Below are 20,487 nucleotides of genomic sequence, written 5' to 3'. Positions count from 1 at the left end.
ACAAGTTGAAACCTTTTTAAATTCTGATAGCAGAATGGTTGCATTTCTTTGCTTTGTTTATGTTTTCTGGACTATATAGACTCAATTTATGACTGTAGATATATACATTTTCTTAGCTTGTCATCATTCTAGTTAGCACAGAAGCAAAATAGGTAAGAACAGCAACCTAACTTCTATCCACAATACAGTTTATACTGTTTGAAGACAAGTAGTTAAGAAACTATCATCAGCAAGCATATGACTATTACAAAGTAACATAACTTATTTCACTTCTTTCTTTTCGGTTGATTTCTTTTTTAAAAAGCTATCAATTATTAGGAAACCACTGCAGCCTCATAACTTCTCTCCCAGGGACAGCTAAAGCTTCCTCTCACTTCTTTTTCACCACCCCACATTTTGGTGGCCCAAGAAGGCTGGAGGCTTCTGTTTCTATGGTCTTGGGTGCCTTCCCAATAAAATCAGGCTTCTTCACCTCTAGAAAGAGAGGGAGTCTGATCAGATTTCTCCCAGAAATGTCAGCTGTTCAACCTCCTCTTTTGCCCTTCTAGCAGTTAGCTTGGTTGTAAAGGCTGGGCAGTGGTAGGGGCTGGGAGGGAGGCTGACGTCAGGAGTCTGCTTTCATGGAGCTGTCGTCACAGTCTAGGTGGACTCGGCCCTCATTTTCTGTCACTCCCCTCCATGGTTCAGGGGAATGATACACGAGTAAATGAGGACAACGTTTGGCCCCGAGGACTTCCACCTTGAAGTTATATTAAAAAAACTCTTTTGTAGATATTAATAGAAAGTGAAAATAACAACTTGCAGAAAATAGCCTACACAAAACTAATATTTTTTTCTCCTTCTTTTTTAAAGGTGAACACACACAAGAGACAAATTCACCTCATTCACTCAGAAAGGATGTAGAAAATATGGGGAAAGGTAAAGAAAAGTTTTAATTCTGTAGAACTTCTCTTAGCTTTAAAAGACTGAAGAGATAATAGGAGGATATTTTTGTTCTACACTATATTTTAAGCTTGACAAGCAACACATGAATAATATATGGACCACGGGGTGGATATAATTGAGATTAATGCATACATATCAATCAATACATGACACTGTAAAATAATCCTTTAAAATAATACATTACATTGATTTATATTCATGGATTTCTGCACAAAATCTATCCCATGTCTATGTGACCCTTTTTAAACTGGTAAAATATTTTGTCTTATAATAATAACTTGCCATATGTAACAGTCCTCTGGAGAGTCATTTGTAAAGATTAGTAAAGTGACTCTTCTTTTTTTCTTTATTAGAAGAACTTCAGAAGGTTTTATTTGAACAAATAGATTTGCGGAGACGACTAGAACAAGAATTCCAGGTGTTAAAAGGAAATACATCTTTCCCAGTATTCAGTAAGAAATCACTTTTATTTCATTGCCTTATGATATTTGATGATATTTCTATTATTAGGCATAAGGATAGGCTTCTAAATATTATGTGATTACACAAAGTACCACAGGGTCTTCCGGTGGTCTCAAAGTGTTTGGAAATTTTAGCCTGTTATTTATGCTTTGAATCAGCTGACAGATAAAATTTCTTAAAAGAACCTTTTGGTGTTTATTCTATTGGTATATGTGTATCTGTGCATATGTATTGTGTGCATTTAAAACATGTATGCAAATATACCATTAAATATGTAGATATATTTAAATAGTCAGAAATATTAATATTTTTTAAAACAGAAGAATTACTCAGGTATTTTTTTCTCTAAGGTAGGAAAAACAAAGGAACAGTTAATTCTTATTCTCAGACAGTTCTAGAGAGCTGCCTGGTGCTTGAGACATGAAGATTTAAAATTTAACAATTCAATGTACACATATTTTATTAATTAAAATTAGTACAATTTCAGTAGTTGGGGATTCTCCATACATATTTAGTAATAAAATTTCATTCCAAATTTGGTGGCAAGAGAAACTGTGGCATAAAAACTATTGTCTCTACTCCCAGAGTCCTAGAATTTCAGAAAGACCTATGATAGATGTCCAGATTTCTAAAATTCATCTGTCGTGTTCTGAATCACATTTGGACAAATACACCACAGTAGTGTTTTTCAAGCTTTTTGGAGTCTCATTTAGTCATATTTTGAATTATATACATTTAATATTAATTTTTTTCAGGGACACTTTTTTAGAATGTCAGTGCCCTTTGTTTTTTAATCCAGGCATCACAAAACTCATGGTGGTAATTCCTGTGGTAGAGCCATAGGCAAACATCCAGAAAAAGATTTTTCAGTAGTTGTGACAATTTTAATAGTATGAGCACAAAGGTCTGCACTCGCCAGAGCTTCTCAAATGTAATCATCAGCACAAACTGAAAGACATGCCCTCTCGGGTAGCATTTTTGAATAGTACTGGGTTCCTGGTAACATGTCAAACTAAGTTCCACCAGACTGCTTAGCAGGGATAAGAATGAAGAGGACTCATGACGGAAGAGAGTTCTGGCCCCAAGGAGCGATAGGGTCGGTCAAGTTTGTGATCTGTCAGTATCCGCAAGGGAGGTTTGGAGCTCACGATGCTTCAGTATTTTGAATTTGGAGAATGCCTGCTGAGGCTTAGAATAAGATGGAAGGGAGGAGAATGGCCAGTAGCTTTTGATAGTATGTTGGGATCATCATTACATTTGTAGCTTCAAGAAAAAGAGAAACATATTAAAAATATCTTTGAAACCTTGAAAAACAGGTGCTTCCAAGGGATCCAGGATTCTCTCATTTCTAAAACCCCATCTTAAAAAAGACTGCCCAGTTCCTTGCAGCGATGAGCAGACACTGAGTGATTTGTGTCCCTTCTAAGCTGATGTTTATCTAATTATTGAGTTTGCAGATCCAGTAGAGTGAGTCCAAATCCCACTGAATCCCCAAAGTATCCACCTAACTCCATGTGAAACCCGTGTAGCCATAATGTATCCCGTTAATAAAAGCTAATCATCATTTTAAGGAGTTAAGTAATTTATACATTTTCTTACTAAATACTCTACCATACAACATGTACGTGTTTCTGTTTTTTAAAAAGTTAGGATGTTGTAGTACAACTGTCCAGGTTCCATTCAGACCCATCACTCATCCTCCTGGTGTGAATTAAAATGAATCCTCTGTGATTGCCACGTATGTGAAACACTTCAATTAAACAACAGAAAAGTTTTGCCCATTTTTATCTACAGTGTACTCCACTGACCAAGGAAGTGGTGCCCAAGTTTGAATAATGCGTGGTTTAGACACACCACCAAGGGGCAGTTAATTTCACACCAGTGAAAATAGCAAATGCACATTACGGGCTTGTTAACTAAATGTGAGAGGCCGCGAGGCTTGCAGACAGATTTAGATTCGCTCAGATGGAAAGGGGAGGACGGAACTTTGTAAAGCCGCCATCAGAAGGAAGCAGAGAGGAATCCCAGCAAGAGCTTTTTACTAGGAGGTGGACTCACAGTCACAACACTTCAAACCCGGTTCACTTAGAGCACTGGGGACCTAAGCTAAGCTATCACCTGTGACAGTTAGGAAGCCAGGCTCAAAATACCCTGAGATACTTTGTGGCTCTGCTACCTCATGGCTGTAGGACCTTGGAAACTGTAAAGTGGGCCGGATAATTCCTGTCCCACAGGAAGATGAGGACCACATGCGAGGATCCACGTGAAGGTCTGAGCACATCCCTAGCACAGGATAAGTGCTCGATGACATCAGCAGTGATGGTGACGGTCATGACGAAGCAGGGGGAGGAAGAGGAAACTTAGCATCAAGCTCTCGAAAAGCATGTCTAGAATGGGTCCAAACTTCTGAGCTTCTCTTGTTGTGCTTTGGGAGTGAGGGATGACCTGTGGCACAGAATAGTGAGGATAAAGATGAGAGGAAGGAGGAGGTGGGGGAGGGGGAAGTGGAAGAGGCGGAGGGGAGAAAGCAGGCCTCTGTACTCTGTAGGCAGAGGTTGGGAGGAGGAGGAAGCACAAGCAAGTCTCTCCACTTGCTGGACAGAGGCTTCCAGAGCTGCAAGACTCTGATGGGGAAATGCAGGGAGGAGGAAAGGAGCGGACACCGCAGAGCAAGCAGACATTTACCCTTCAGGTGGAGGCAGCAGAGAGCCTGGCGGCTAGTAGCGGGGTCTCCAGGTTTGGACACTGACTCCCCCACTGAGTAACCTTAGGCAAGTTACCTAACCCCCTTTTCAACCGTAGAACAATACTACTACCCATCTCGTGGCGTTGCAGAGAGGATTAAATGTATGAAGTGTTTCTCATGGTGACTAGTGACTGATCCATGGTAATGTGCGTTGCTGCTACTGTTACCATTTTAAGGGTAATATGTACATTCCTGCAGGGGCTTTATTGTAAACCAGCTGATATTAGAAATCAGAACTTCTAGAGCTTTCCTGGGCTGTAGTTATAGAGGCTGAAACAGGCAGTGAAACTTACTTTGATACGAGACAATCCGTTTAGTTGACCACCTGGGTAGAACATGAGAAGAGAGCTCAGGAGGGGATCCTGAGGGAAGGTGGGAGAAATGTAATCTAGACTGGGTAGAAGTAAGAGTTTGGAGGAAATGGATGACGAGGAGCTCCACCTTTATCAAGGTCACTGAGGTGACAGTAGGACAGCTGGCCCCACATCCTGCAATGACAGTCATGTTTAATTGGACAGGAGTAAACGGTTGGAGACCCTGCCCCCAAGATGCCACCATTCTGAGCTCTCCCACTAAGGACTGGTCTGATCGTTTTTTTTTGTTTCTGTTTTTGTTTTTTTTTGCGGTATGCGGGCCTCTCACTGTTGTGGCCTCTCCCGTTGCGGAGCACAGGCTCCGGACGCGCAGGCCCAGCGGCCATGGCTCACAGGCCCAGCTGCTCTGCAGCATGTGGGATCCTCCTGGACCAGGGCATGAACCCGTGTCCCCTGCATCGGCAGGTGGACTCTCAACCACTGCGCCACCAGGGAAGCCCTGGTCTGATCATTTTTGCGGCTGCAAATCCAGAAGTCATTTCAGCCATCACATTGTGTCTGCCTTCCCTAGTGAAGCTCTCCTTCCTCCCGGCTCCTCCAACACCCTGCACCTTCCTTTATTACAGTATTCAGGCCTTTGCTGTCATTTTTCATTCATTTTACTCTCTTGCCACTGGCCATCAGTATAACTTCAGAGCCTAGGCCTGACTGGGACCTGCCAAAGGGTTGCTGGATGAGGCCACGAATGGAGAAGGCCCTCACCCTCTCCCTCTCCTGTGTCGCTGCCGCGGGGTGCCCTGGGTCCTCACCTCCCTTCCCCACTCCAGCCCTTTCCGCTCACTGCTATTAGCCCTGCCTCCCTAAAAATCTACGTTTGGCACCACGTCTTCCACTCACTGTAGTGATTCCCTATTGCTGACCGTATCGCGTCTCATCTAACTCCTGACTGGCTTTTACAGTCCTCCATAATCGGCCCACCCAGGCTTATTACCACTTCTCCCCCTACTCAGTTCCACTTACCCTGCGGACCGCCCTCGCCCCTCACTTTCCACCTCTGCACCCTGAGTTTCTCTAGTCCAAATGCCTCTCTTGTCTAGGTACTCCCCATCATTTGGGACACAACTCAAGCTCTGCCACCTCCAGGAAGCCTTCCCACTCTTGCAGTTTGCACTCTGTGCTGAAGTCCTCCTGTGTTTATTTCTAGTTCCATTGGTGTTTTGTGTTCACTCCTCTCTGATTGTTTCACCCTCTACCCGACAGTGTTGTAAATAATTTCAGGAAAGAGTCTTCTGTTGCTGCCCATGCAGCAAATTGTGGGAACATGACGTACTCTCAATCAATGGTTGATATAAATATTGGAGTCATATTCGAAGAGATTAAAACTGACAATGAAGATGAGATTGGATCACTGATAAAGGAGATTAGCAAGGACTCATGAGTTGAGTCCTTGGATTTGCAGGTATGATGACAAATTCATGGCATTTGAGAGAACCAAGTGGAAAGGCCAGTGGTTTACAACAGGGAAGACCTACTAATGGCTGGGGTTTTGTGAAAAACTTAACTGGTAGATTTTGATCATGTCATCGTCTTAGATTTTTACAAAATATTTCTTTTCCAAGTTACTTTTAAGGTTACTTCTTATTAAAAACAAACTACATTTCATCTACCTGAATATGGCTGTCCCATCTTTCACCTGTGGCTGTTACTAGATTCATTCTGTGTTCAGTGGTTTCCGTCCTTCCTTCCTCTCTCTTTGTTGTAGCATCCTCTGGAGAAGCAGGGATGGGGATTCTAAAACATGGTACAGATCAAAAGTCTCTGTCGTTGTTTAAAAGCAGTGATAACAAAATAAAGACCATGTAAATGAAATAAGCCCCAAAGCCTATTGCTTGATGAGTAGGCTCTACCAGGGGAACTAGATCTACCATCTGAGTTCTCTTCTAATTTCTAGTGCCAGGTATGTAGGCTGGATACTTTTTGTTGCTGTTTGAAAAACTCTTTGGCTTTTCAAACTGTCCACGTTTGCAGAGCACAGCCTTCAGTGCTTTTCTCTGCCACCTCCTTTTATGCTATCGTCTTCCAAAAATAGCTGGGTTTCAAGTGATTCTCATTAGAGTAAACAGCTTACTGATGTTTTCATCTCCACTTAAATTGTGTCTTCATCAACCTTAGAACATAGCAAAACTTTTAGTTTGTTTTTTCTCTCGCCAATTAACAATCTTTATATCTCTAAAGTTATACACATGCTTGCTGTAGAAAAGTTTAAATATACAGAAATATAAAGGAAAGAAAATAAAAATCACCCATAATCCTGTCACCTAGAGGAAACCAATGTTAACATTTTGGAGTTTCAGCCTTTCTAGTGCATATTAAACCATTTTTAAACAAAATGAAATATTATACACACCAGTGTTTACCCTCCTTTTTTTCACTTAACATGAGCTTCTTTTCAAGACTACCTAGCAGTCTATAAATGCACTCTTACATTGGACATTAAAGTTTATCCAAGTTTTAGGCATCGTTGTTACTGAATCTTTGTACAAATCCATGATCATCTCCCTAGGATAAACTCCTAAAAGAATTTCTGTTAGCGTATGAACTTTTCAAAGCTCTTGATACATAATTTTATGTTGCTTTCCAGAAAGGTTGTACTAATTTACACTTCCATCCTTGGAACACCACGTATCATCTTTTCTTTAGATCTTTGCTAACTTAAATGGAAAAAGTGGTTCCTTGTATACATGTTCATTTTCTCCTGGTTTATGTGAGCTCTTTATATACTAAACTATTAATTCTTCATCATGTTGCAAATATTCTTTTGTTTCTGTCCATTTTGAAATGTTGACAATGGTGTTTTGTGTTTATTGTCATACCAAAGTTTTAACTTTTTATCTAATCAAATCTGTAAGCCTTTCCTGTTTGCTTTTTGTCTTTGATGCCCTTCCTCACTCCAATTTTATAAAAACGTTCACCATTTTTCCGGCACTTTAACAGCTTCATTTTTTTTTTCACTTTAACTTAAAGAATTGTACTGTGAGCCATCACAGAGCAACGAGCATGAATTAAGTAAGGACTAGTTATCATCATTCCGCTCCAAATTACCCTTAGCTATTTCCTTCTCCAACATCAGGCTCTCCTGGGCTGCCAGGGAGGTGCCACAGCCAGCTTCAGGCAGCCCTTCATCTCCCACCCACCTCAGCCTCACCCTGATCAGAGGCACTGCAGAGCCCGAGAGGGACAGAGGAAGCTGCTGAGGTTCAGAGGACAGATCTCTCCTTCACAGAGGGAGACCTGCTTGGGATGAGCTCTGGTGTCTGGAAAACACACTGATCTTCTGAAGGTATTCTGGCCCAGGTACAGGGCCAAGGGCACTGGAACCAGGGCAGTTTGCAGAGCACTGACTCCTGTTGCCTGGTACCCAGCCAATGGGCTTTGACCCACCTCCAGAGCATCCTGAGGTGGCAGGTGTGTGCCAGCCCCTCATACAGTACCTGACTTCTAATTTTCATCAGTATAAGTCAAAATTACCCGCTCCCCATTTTCCAACACAGGAAAGACAGAACTGGGTGTGTGGAGCCCAACCAAATCAGTTTACCTTGTCATCAAATCTTAAAGCAGTAGAGCAAGAAAGGACCTTACAGAGCGCATCGTTCCACATTCCATCGTTCCATCGTCCCCTTGTTTGTTCAGATGAGGGTCTGAGCCTCCAGAGGCGGGTAATTACTGTCCAAGGCAGAATCCAGACCTTCTGGTGGGTACTTCATTCTTCTATTCATTCCTCATTCATTAACGAGCCCCTGCTGTGTGCCAGGCCCTGTGGTGGGCTTTGGAAATTTTTAAAGTGTCTAAAACTTATCTTCCTGTCCTCACTGTTTCACTGAGAGACAGATGTATAACCACTAATCATAGTACGGATTATGGATGCATTAACAGAGGTCTGTACAGAGTGCTGGAGGAGTACAAGAGAAATGTGGATAATTCTGGCAGGAGAGGGCAGGAGAATTGGAGAGAACATTTCAGAAGACAGAACGTTTGAGCTGGACTTGAAAGAAAAGGGAGATGTGTGCTGTAAGGGCCAGGCCACAGCAGTGGCAAACACAGAGTGGCTGGGAGTGCAATGCATGTGTGGACTGGAGAGTGGTTTGGTGGGTGATGTGGTGGAAGGAGCTTTTTCTACCCCCTTTGCTGCAACCAGCTGAGCCACCTGCTGTTCCCTACTCCCGCCTCCACATCTTAGCAAAGAACCTGATCACACCTCCTCAAGCTTTTCCTCCTGCTTAATCCTCCAAGGGAACCCGAGGGCTCCTTCCTTGACCCTTGCATAGCACCACAGGCTTACCTCTATTACAGTAACTTTCACATCAAATTCTGAGGTGAGAGTAGGAAATGGGTCTTCTTAAAAATATGTATATTATAAAAGGCAAAACTATGGAGACAGTAAAAATATCAATGACTGCTAGGGGTGGAGTGGAGGGGAGGAATGAATCAGCAGAGCCCAGAGGATTTCAGGGAAGTGAAAATACTCTGTATGATATTGTGATGATAGACATATGTTATTATATATTTGTCCAAACCCATAGAATATCCAACACTAAGAGTGAATCCTAAGGTAAACTATGGACTTTGGGCGATAATGAGGTGTCAATGTAGGTTTATCCGTGGAAACAAATTCTGGTGAGTGATGTTGATAATGGGGGAGGCTGTGTGCGTGGGGGGAGGCACAGAGTGTATATGGGAAATCTCTGTACCTTCTTAATTTTGTTGTGAACCTAAAGCTGCTCTTTTAAAAAGGTCTTTTAAAATTAATTAATTAAAAATACATGCTTGAGGTTGGGGAAGGAATTCAAATAGTGTAGAAAGATAGATCAAAAAAATAGGGCTTCCCTGGTGGCACGGTGGTTGAGAGTCCGCCTGCCGATGCAGGGGATACGGGTTCGTGCCCCGGTCCGGGAAGATCCCACATGCCGCGGAGCGGCTGGGCCCGTGAGCCATGGCCGCTGAGCCTGCATGTCTGGAGCCTGTGCTCCGCAACGGGAGAGGCCACAACAGTGAGAGGCCCGCATACAGCAAAAAAATAAATAATTAAAAAATAAAAAGAACAATGTTTTTAGTTTCTGAGTATCCAGAATCTCATGAGTGGGGCTTCCCTGGTGGCGCAGTGGCTGAGAGTCCGCCTGCCGATGCAGGGGACACAGGTTCGTGCCCCGGCCCGGGAAGAACCCACATGCCGCGGAGCGGCTGGGCCCGTGAGCCATGGCCGCTGAGCCTGCGCGTCCGGCGCCTGTGCTCCGCAATGGGAGAGGCCACAACAGTGAGAGGCCCGCTTACCGCAAAAAAAAAAAAAAAAAAAAAAAAGAATCTCATGAGTGGTAAAGGGTTTATTACCTTGAAAGCGATGGGAAACCCTCACGGAGTTTTAAGCAGGAGAATGAAAGGGATTTGGAGGCCAGATGGTCAGTTGGGAAACTTTTCAGGGAAGAGGTGTCTGCATTGGGGAGGTAACAATGGCAAAGAGAGGAGAGGATGGAGGTAGAATATACAGGACTCACACACCAGTTGGCTGTAGAGATGAAAGGAAGAGAAGAGATGATGACAGAGTTTCTGGTTTCTTCAAGCCACTGCCCTGACCATCCACCACAGATTCATATGAAATCATGTTAATTTCTCATTTAAAGCAGAAAAAGCTGAAGTTAGCCAAGTCCACACTTTAAAAAAGATCAGTGGAGAAGATGAAAGAACAAGATGCACATTAAGAAGTCATTCCTTTCTGGAAATACAATAAAAATGATCAATATGTAGAATGGCAAAGATATTTTGCACAATATGTCTTAAAGTTCCTTCCTTCTCAGATTGAGGCAAGGTCTGTAGAACCACATAGGCCCAAGGAGGACGTAAGATAAGGCTGCTACCAGGTGGGAGAGTTTGCAGGTTGGGAGAGTCCAGTCAGAATACATTTATCACTCACTCTCTTAGACGTGAGATGAGCTGCAGTGAAGCCAGGCAGGCACATCTAACAGACCTACGTCTTATCACCCAAGGGTTCGCGTGCACAAGGGTCCACGTTTCCTATGATGGGCTTTGTCTGAACTTCACCCCGTCACTAGCACTAGACTTCTGAAGACAGTGGAAGCTCTCAGTACTGTGACTGGCTCAAGTGTTCAAAGACTAGAGAACATGCTTGCCCTCGACATTCCCGAGTAGTTATCATGTGCAAGGGATTATACTAGACGGGCTATGCGATATTGTGAAATATAAGAGATAGACCTTTGCCTCTCAGGATTTACTGTCTATTCTGATTAAATCACAGTCTTGAAGAAAACATCTCTTCAAACAACTATAGTGTTTACTTTTAAAAATACCAAAGGGCGGGGGGGGGCGGTTCTATGGGACTGTCAGTAATACTTTTACTAAATATACCAATAGTAGATTTTGCACTTTAATTAATCTATTTCTCTGTTTCTCACTCCTACCAGATAATTTTCAGGATCAAATGAAAAGGGAACTAGCCTACCGAGAAGAAATGGTGCAACAGTTACAAATTGTAAGATGCATTTCTACTTAAAAATAAATGCAAGGTGATGGGTTTGTTTTCAAACCACCCAATATGTATGAAACTGTTTGTGTTTTTGCCTTGAAATCCTTTGGTCCACTTCACTCTCCGCTGGTTTAGATGCTAATTGCCAAGAGATTTACTTAGATGCAGGATACACAGATGTGTCAGTACATTTCCTCTAAATGTAACTACCTACCATGTGTTAATAGACAGATGTGTACATTGTCTCTGAGGGTGAACCAGAGGTACCTGCATTGTCTTCCACTGTGCAAACTTCCGAACACAGCGCTGGGCTGCACCAGAAGCTCAGGGAAGGGCCATTGTCTTTGTCTTCCCCCTCCTTCCACCACCCAGACCTGAGCAGGCCCTCTGCTGTCAATAGAACTTAGTATAAATACAATTAATCAATTAAATTCACTTGAACGACGATGAAAAGAAACGAATTATTTCCAAATGAAGTGTGTTACTCTATCCTAATCATGTCTGAAAGTGGACACTGACAAAAATCTATTTATACAGAAACAGGGAAACAGGAAAGTGTCTGATAAATAAATGTTGGGAGGTTTTATGGTTTTCGTTTTTTGAGTTGTTTTTTTTCTTTTCCCTGAATTCCTCACCCTTTGTCCCCATGCAGATACAGCTGGTATTATTTATTAGTGCTTTGAAAGCAGTATCCCAAGCTTCCTCATTTTCATGAGTACAATGGGGAAATAATTTCTGCTTAGTTTTTGTAAGATTATTTATTTATTTATTTATTTATTTACGGCTGCGTCGGGTCTTCGCTGCTGTGCACGGGCTTTCTCTAGTTGCGGCGAGCGAGGGTTACTCTTTGTTGTGGTGCCGGGCTTCTCCTTGCAGTGGCTTCTCTTTGTTGGGGAGCACGGGCTCTAGGCGCACGGGCTTCAGTAGTTGTGGCACACGGGCTCAGTAGTTGTGATGCACGGGCTCTAGAGAGCAGGCTCAGTAGTTGTGGTGCATGGGCTTAGTTGCTCCGCGGCATGTGGGATCTTCCCTGACCAGGGCTCAAACTCGTGTCCCCTGCATTGGCAGGCGGATTCTTAACCACTGCGCCACAAGAGAAGTCCATTTATAAGATTTTTTTTTTTTTTTTTTTTGCGGTACGCGGGCCTCTCACTGTTGTGGCCTCTCCCGTCGCAGAGCACAGGCTCCGGACACACAGCCTCAGCGGCCATGGCTCACGGGCCTAGCCGCTCTGCGGCATGTGGGATCCTCCTGGACCAGGGCACGAACCTGTGTCCCCTGCATCGTCAGGCGGACTCTCAACCACTGCGCCACCAGGGAAGCCCCTATAAGATATTTTTAATCACCTGGGTAAATACATACATTGATCCTTAGTGTTCTTCACAGCATGATTATTATAATTTGGGTTGCTTGGTGTTTCTGAGCTTGTCCACGTCATCCTTATACCACAAAGCATGTATCTATGCAGACCCGCCTGTCTTGTCTAGAGAGCCAGGCATCTAGCTTTCTGTCAGGATTATTTAAGGAAGATGGTTATTGATGTTTCCTTTCTGCATGGGAGAAATCATGCTTGCGTTAATGGAGATTGCTGAGAGTCATTTTGAAAGCAGCCTTGTATTTCATGATGTTTTCCCCCATTCTAGGGGCTCTATTAAAAGTACTGCTTCTAACTTTAACCCTCCTTCTGAGGTTTTCCTGGATCTCAAGTGCTGGTCAACAACTCTCAGTTCTGAAAACCACCTCAACATAAGACCCTCTTAAACAGGATCTTTCTTCTTGTTTTGGTTTTGCTTGTGTTAGTTTTATTTGCACCTAACTTCACTGGGAAACAGAAGGATTTTCTTAATCAATTGAAAACTAATCCCCCACAGGGGTTAAAAAAAAAAAGTATCTACTCTTCTCAGCTTTTGATACCTAGATAATAAGAGCTGCTCATTACTTGCTATGAATTTACGTATTGTTTTATTTGTCCAAAGGAAGAATGTAAAGATAGGATCAGAGATAGAAGGATATAAAATGTTAAGACCTTACTTATTTTACATAGGATATCATTTTCAGACTCTTAAAACAAAAACTACCACACATGCAACCAAAAATGTGTGACTGCTGGGTGGTGATGAGCGTAGCAAAAGGGGCATTAGGAAAGAAAACTAAATAATTATTTCAGTGCCAGTTATTTAAGACCAGTTATGTAATTTTAATGTCTTAATTTTCTTTGACATTTGGCTTCTTTAGTAAAAGAGGAGATGATATTGCATCCATGTAATAAGCAGGCAGTATTAATAAAAGAAAAAATATCTCTTGTCTTTTGAGATATTTGGTACATGGAAGATACAAATTGGTATTACAAAATATCTTGATTACATTGTATTGCAAAATATTTTATCATTATGTATTTATTTATCTAGACAAGTGTTATTAATTCATATTCCTCTAGATAGTAAATTTTCCTGGTTGCAAATTAAATTCTTTGGGAGGAGCTGGAATGTTTTCCCCCAGCCTTGTAGGTACAATATAATTCCTGAAATCCACAAAAGTACATCCAGACTACCAACATGAAAACTGGTGAAATAGACATGATTTGTCCCTTCTGCTTCTTCCCCTTCTTTTGTGTCCCCTATTCTTAGATGCCCGGGTCTTTGTGCTACCTTCAACACCTAGCATGGTGTCTAACATCAAATAGGGATCAGTAGACATTTGTTGAATTAACCACCACCCATGGTTGCCCCCTGACCCAAAGCTGATACTGTCATGTAGCAATCCTCTTAATTCTTTTCCAAATTGTCCTGGCTTGGTCCTGATTTCCTCAAATTTTTTTTGTGTGCTGGGGAACTACTACCAAAACTACTAAAAGAAGGCATGCTAGTGAATTACTGGGAGCTTATGTATTACAGCACTGTCCTTGTGACTAACAGATACAAGCTTTAAGGTCTGCAAACTTGAGTTCAAGATTCATCCTGTATAGTTCATTTTATCAGTTTCTAGACCAAAGGGACCTGTTATAAGGTCCAACCTAGTACCCTGATAGGGATATGGTAAGGCACAAGTGTTTAATAAACATGAAATGCACATGTAAACATAAAATGCTGTGCCAATACAAGTAATCGATTTAATGGCATGCCCCTTCTCAAAGTAGTACCTCTATTAGTGGAACTATTTGAGCCCTGGTGGCTAGAGATATATTTGTGCGGGAAGGACCTGTGTTCACACTATACCATCTGCTTTAGAACTGAGGCAGCAAACTCAAGTTTACTTGAACAGAAACTTATCCCGTCCCTTATTCAGCTTGTTGTATTTGCTAAAGTAACTGGAGAAAAATGTCTTTAGAAAATTATACCTAAATATTATCAAGAAGTTGCTAGGTATCACAATTATTGACTTTCTCAATATTTTTAGTTGAATGCTCTAATTCATCAGTGAATATAGTTACATGCTTTGCTCCTTGAGAACAGAACAATTCACCAAAAATTATTTTATTCTTTTATGTTTAAATTATTTTATATTTAAAGTTTACAAAGCATGTATTACAGAATAGTCATTTGCTTACAGAATAGGCATCTTTTCCTTTAGATGAAATAAAAACCCACTCTGCAGTCATGGAGAATTCAAATATATTAAAACCATCATATTTTGTAACAATTCCCATAGATCCATAATGCATTTGTCCTATGCTGTTGCACAGTGTTCTTATTCAAGATGATATCGAAAGCATCTTGGGTATCATTGCCATAGAAAGAAAACTCATGAATTTCTTTGGTTCCTGCATTTTTAGATTCTCCGCTGACTAATTTCTACACCATTGCTTCCTTTTACAGTTTGTTAAATGCAAAGTTGTGATGACTATAGACTCAAATGATTGACTCTCTTTGTGTGTTTATAAATAAATGTGCATTTATCTAATGTGAGATTTAAAGCATATGCAGTTTATTTAACACATATACATGGGCCACAAGCTAATATTTTTTTTACAAACAGTTTAAAATGAGAGTTTTACAGTCTTTATTACAGTTTGTGTTATGGTCCCCCACCTCTGCTCTGGGTTTTCAAGTGCTTAAAATGTTGTTATTACCAAACCAGATTTACTTACACAAGCAAAGAAATATGTTCCTCTCAATATGAACCAAACACAAAGGTTTTAGAATTTAGCACGTTCATGAAGGTGTTAGTGTTTAGTATAATAAAGAGCAAAAGATTTCTCATTCACAAGTGAGCTCTGGTTCTAGGAAAAAAGTTCAATTTTTAAAACAAAACCATCATCCCTTAGGATTGAGAAGAAGGTGAAGAAACCATTACAATGTTATATGTAAATTATATCCCAATTTTTAAAAAAATTTTAAAGAAGAAAGTGAAGGCATTTTACTAAGTGTATAACCATTCTTAAAAGCTTTTTATTAGAGTATAGTTCATTCACGATGTTGTGTTAGTTTCAAGTGTACAGCAAAGTGAGTCAGTTATACATATACATATATCCACTCTGTTTTAGATTCTTTTCCCATATAGACCATTACAGAATATTGAGTAGAGTTCCCTGTGCTATATAGTAGGTCCTTATTAGTTATCTATTTTATATATAGTAGTGTGTATATATCAATTCCAATCTCCCAATTTATCCCTCCCCCCTTATCCCCTGGTAACCATAAGTTTGTTTTCTACATCTATAACGTGTACAGCCTTTTGATTAAAGTTTTTCCAAGGACTGGAATATAATGTAGTTTACAACATGAGCCGAGACTACTGTGATGCCTTGATAACCTTTTTTCAATTTTTTATTGCTAATTTGGCAACAATTTTTTAAAGCAAGTACATGTATGTATAAGCTACTACCGTAGGTTTGTTGGAGGCATGTCATAGTTGAAGACATAGTTGTTGAAGACATTAGTCATAGTTCTTGAAGGACACTGTGAAGCTGCAACAGAAAACGCATGATAAATGGCTAGACCCAGATTCACATACTTTGAACTTGCTGGATCGCTACCAAGGGGCACGTAGATTGAGAAAAAGTGCTTTTAAAATATGCTAGTCTTGAAGTGCCCTCTGCTGTTCTTCCAGAACACTGCAGTCACACGCAGCCAGAGGGAACCAGTCTCAAAGTTCCTCGTTAAAGCCTCAATTAAAATTAATGTTCAACCAATAGATTTAGTACTAATGTTTCGTTCACCGTGGACTTGTAAAAAGTCAGTTTACAACTTTCTGATGGTGTGAGCACTGTGCTTCCTTGCCGGGAAAGGAGCGGTGACAGGTCTTTATCGTTTCTGGAGGAGTGCTCCCCCTTGGGCAAGGGTACAGCTCTTCATTGTGGTCTTTTCTTGGAGCATCTCCAGTATTCATTAGGATGGGAACTTGCCCAGATTTCTACCGTCTGAACACAGGGAGTTTTTAAAAATATGTTTTACATATTTTTAAAAGGTAGATAGAGCACTTTATTTTTAGAAAAAGATCCCTGGGCCCCTAGAAGATTTTGACTTTATGACTAAATATGTAACAAGCAGAGGACTTGATGTAAGTCTGAACTTCCTTGGAAGCTGCCTTAAGATTCTCCAGGAGACGGACTTTGACTGCAGTGGGTCCTTTTCCAATTATTGATCTATTGCCTTGCATCTTGACAATGCAATGACTCGTTTCTTAATTATATATCCTTTTTCTCGTCTTTCTCCTTTTGAGATGTTGACCCACCTTAATGTCTGAGCTCAGGCTAACTCTCTTGGCACAATCTAGGAAATTATCTTTTTTGGTAAAATCTCAATACTTTTGATAGACTAGAGCCGACTAGGTGATTTAGAAGTTATATAGCAACTTTGAGGGGGTTTGTCCATGCCAATCTTGGTGATTTCCAAGCTAGTCAGAATGAAAAGAAAGCTTTTATAAGTTCTATTACAGGAGATTTACATGGCCTAATTATCTTTAATGGAGCCTCTAAGATCCTGAGCTCCCCCAGTTGGGGAGTATAGAACCTGAAGCACCATCAATCATAAAAGTGCCCATTACTTGATGTATCATAAGAAAAGAAGTTTCCAACTATTATTCTCAGATACCATCAATTATAGTACATCCAACTTCAGAAGTGTTAAAATGTGAGGGAAAAAACTGCATCTTAGAATCAATGAAATAGGACAGTTTCCATGAACAGTCGGGCCATATGCTAATATATTCTTTATTAAACATTCATGACTTAAGACTTGGAATTAATGACTCTCAGCTCACAACCTGAGATTAATAATTCTTCACACAGATTTAAATTTCAGTCTGGAGATTTGGGGATCAAATGTGCTTATTTGGAAATGTCCTTTTTTTCCTGAGTCCTTTCCTTAAATTTCCTTATCAGCTTCCCATCTTAATGAAATGCTACATTGTTGTTTCTGAAAAAAAGAAAAAGGCATTCAGACTTAGATCTGAAAGCAGTGCCCTTCAGGCAGTTTTCTTTGGGTTAGGATGAGTAGTTTACTGGCTTTGATGAGATGGCGCATGGTGATATTAACTTATCTCGTGCAGTGCCTGGCACAGAACAGACACTTACTAAATCTTCGTGGCATCTAATCTTGATGTTGAGAATGCTTTCTAAATGCGAGAGTGACACAAATACATTTTATTAGGTAATCCTTATACCCCAAGGTTTACATCATTTCTACTTGTTATCCTAAATAATAGAATTCCATTCAAAGCTCTCTGACATCATGCATCTAAAGAAAGAGGTGATCCATGTGTTTTGGCATATTGTTTCATACACCATAATGGAAAATCAGGATTCAAGTATGTCTCGGTTAATAGCAGGTGTAGCATAACCCAGAGTGGAAAGAAGAGGTAACTAGAGTAGGTCCCTGTGTAACTCTTCTTGTCATAGTTATCTAGCTAATCTCAGCTCTCGTCCTAAGTATGAGATTAGGACACAACTATTTATGGTCCTCTATGAACCATTAATTTCGATGCTGCTATTATGGCCTTTATCAGATATGTCTCTACCATATACATCCACGTTGTGGCTGTGTATCAAGATAGTGAGGTGGTTATTTTAGTCTTCTCTCTTTTTTTCATTAAAAAGACTGTTTGAGGGCTTCCCTGGTGGCACAGTAGTTAAGAATCCACCTGCCAATGCAGGGGATACGGGTGCAAGCCCTGGGCCAGGAAGATCCCACATGCCGCGGAGCAACTAAGCCCGTGCACCACAACTACTGAACCTGCGCTCTAGAGCCTGTGAGCTACAACTACTGAGCCCGCGTGCCACAATTACCGAAGCCCACGCACCTAGAGCCTGTGCTCTGCAACAAGAGAAGCCACCGCAATGAGAAGCCCGCGCACTGCAACAAAGAGTAGCCCCCACTCGCCACAACTAGAGAAAGCCTGTGCGCAGCAATGAAGACCCAACGCAGCCAAAAATAAATAAATTAATTTTTAAAAAAAGACTTGTTTGATTCAGCTAACCAGTTATTATGGCAAAATGGTCCAGCTAGTCTTAGCCACAAGCATCACTATAGATTTGTAGTTCCTTCCCATTAATAAAGGTTCATGTTTATGGACTGGTAGATCAGGAGAGCAAAACATAAATATGCTGGGGATATGGGGAATGTATATAACAGTATTCAAAATATTACCTACTTGAATGACTATAATTTTCTTTCCTTCACTGCTTTTATATAATATCAGCCATAGTTCATGTTACCTTCTAGAAGGCTGAATATTTCTTTAAACGTAAAACAGATTTATATCATTAGAGTCCTGAATTTAGCCTTATAATGATGAAGGTAAGTAGCATGACTAGGGTTAGTAGAGAGGCAAATCTAAATAATACATGTAGTCCAGTTTCAACAATTTGAATTTTCTAATGAAAAGTTGCATATCAAATGCGATAGACTTTCATTCAAAACCCCACTATTGAAAAGTACTTTTCAAGTTTATCCAGGTAGAATTCTCAAGGGTCATATTTTCCATTCAGTGCAATTATTTCTGATGCTTCTTAGTAGTTATTGGGAAATTACCCAGAGTAATAGTTTGTGTTTAGTTAATCTTATTTGTGATTTATAATGATAGCATATTTCCTCACTCCAATTAAATGGAAAATTACATTGAACTAGTTTGTAATCACATTCTTGTTTTGTGACCTTGGACATACGTTATAACTTAATTTTCATACATAAATAAAAATAAGTACCATATTATTAAGTGCAAATTATTAAGTGCAGTGAAATGTCACATAGGAACCTCAGAGACTAGCTGTAGCAACAACCTAGTGTGATCACCTGTCCTGTCCTCATATGCTTTTTCACAGGCCTTAGACATGCTATACCCCAGAAGCCCCATACTGCCGGGCAGATGGAGACCTTTTGTCCTCAGGGCAGATTCACCAGCATTCAAATTTAGGCACAATGAAGGGTCTCCATTATACATGTCTCCAAATTTTGCTCACCTGGATAGTTTTGCTTGTTTTTATCTTACAGATTCCCTATGCAGCAAGCTTGATCAGGAAAGAAAAGCTAGGTGCGCATCTCAGCAAAAGCTAAAAGGTGAGCTCATCAGAGGAAACAGATTTTCCTTAACTCTCTGAATTGTTATTGCTCGGCTGTGGTCTTTACTGATGTACTTGAAATAACCCAGGGCATTGATGATGTTGCATCCTGTGTTTAAGCTGATACACTGTTGAACTTCATTCTAGGCATGGGGCTTCCTAAATAAATGGCTAAGTGCATCTTATAAATTCTGTGGAAAATTTCTAAAACTAAGGAAATTCTCAGTTCAGTCTTGTAGATGTGATCTTCATTTTGTTTTAAGGTTTTCTACTCTTTCCAGTTCCTCCTGACACCCTGATTCCTGGTCCTCTGAAGGAAACCGGAGTGTCAGAAGCCATGCTTATTATGTTTTTTCTTCTCTGTCTCTCCTTTGCTTCCAAAATGTCTTCCTGAAACCCGACTTTCAGTGAATTACTGACAGATGGTGCTGTGAATAACTGCGTGTGACATAGACCTTCGAGAACTGCTGCTGCAGAATTAGTCATTCATTCTTTCCCTAAAACAATCCTTGTTTCTCTACAGCTGAAGCCAGATCCAATGTCACATACCTGGCAGCAATTTAAAAGACAAATATTCTGGACTCCTAAGGAAAAGGAGACAGTAAAAATTCAATGACTATATTCAGAATATACCTAAACATTTCAAAAGCACCTTTTTGATGATATGGCAGAAGATATAAATAATTGTTAGAATTGAAGGAATGCAAAAACTAGGATATTGTTGTTTCTCTAACAATACATTAGGATGACCTAGCGGTTGGAACTGCTAAATCAGGGAAAAACTCAGATGTCAGAGGTGGTATTTGTAAGTGCTCATGGCTAACTAGGATTGTGGTCATTTATCAGTTGTATTTGTTCCCATCAGAGTGATTCTTCCCACTCCTTCCCTCTGGAACATATTTTCAATTCAATAGAATTGACTGGCCAAAAATACTCTGTGCAATGCAGGTTCATGGTTCCTTTTCTTTCCTTCATGCCTCTTTTCTGC

The 20,487-nt window shown here is 40.6% G+C and overlaps 1 protein-coding gene across 1 annotated transcript in view; it reads left to right on the top strand.

Moving 5' to 3' along the window:
- Positions 1-19,494, top strand: part of SKOR2 (SKI family transcriptional corepressor 2) — a 33,867-nt gene extending 14,373 nt beyond the window's left edge. The window contains exons 4-7 of the mRNA XM_027118856.1: positions 853-918; positions 1,299-1,397; positions 10,941-11,008; positions 19,432-19,494. Coding sequence (XP_026974657.1) covers positions 853-918; positions 1,299-1,397; positions 10,941-11,008; positions 19,432-19,494 — 296 coding nt within the window. The remainder of the gene's footprint in view (positions 1-852; positions 919-1,298; positions 1,398-10,940; positions 11,009-19,431) is intronic.
- The last annotated feature ends 993 nt before the right edge of the window (positions 19,495-20,487 follow it).

This window comes from Aethalodelphis obliquidens, unplaced genomic scaffold (assembly GCF_003676395.1).
Source record: "Aethalodelphis obliquidens isolate GAN/ISIS:26980383/991018 unplaced genomic scaffold, ASM367639v1 scaffold19, whole genome shotgun sequence".
Classification (NCBI taxonomy): Eukaryota; Metazoa; Chordata; class Mammalia; order Artiodactyla; family Delphinidae; genus Aethalodelphis; species Aethalodelphis obliquidens.
The sequence above is the reverse complement of the archived record's forward strand: the minus strand, read 5'-3'. Positions and strand labels throughout refer to the sequence as shown.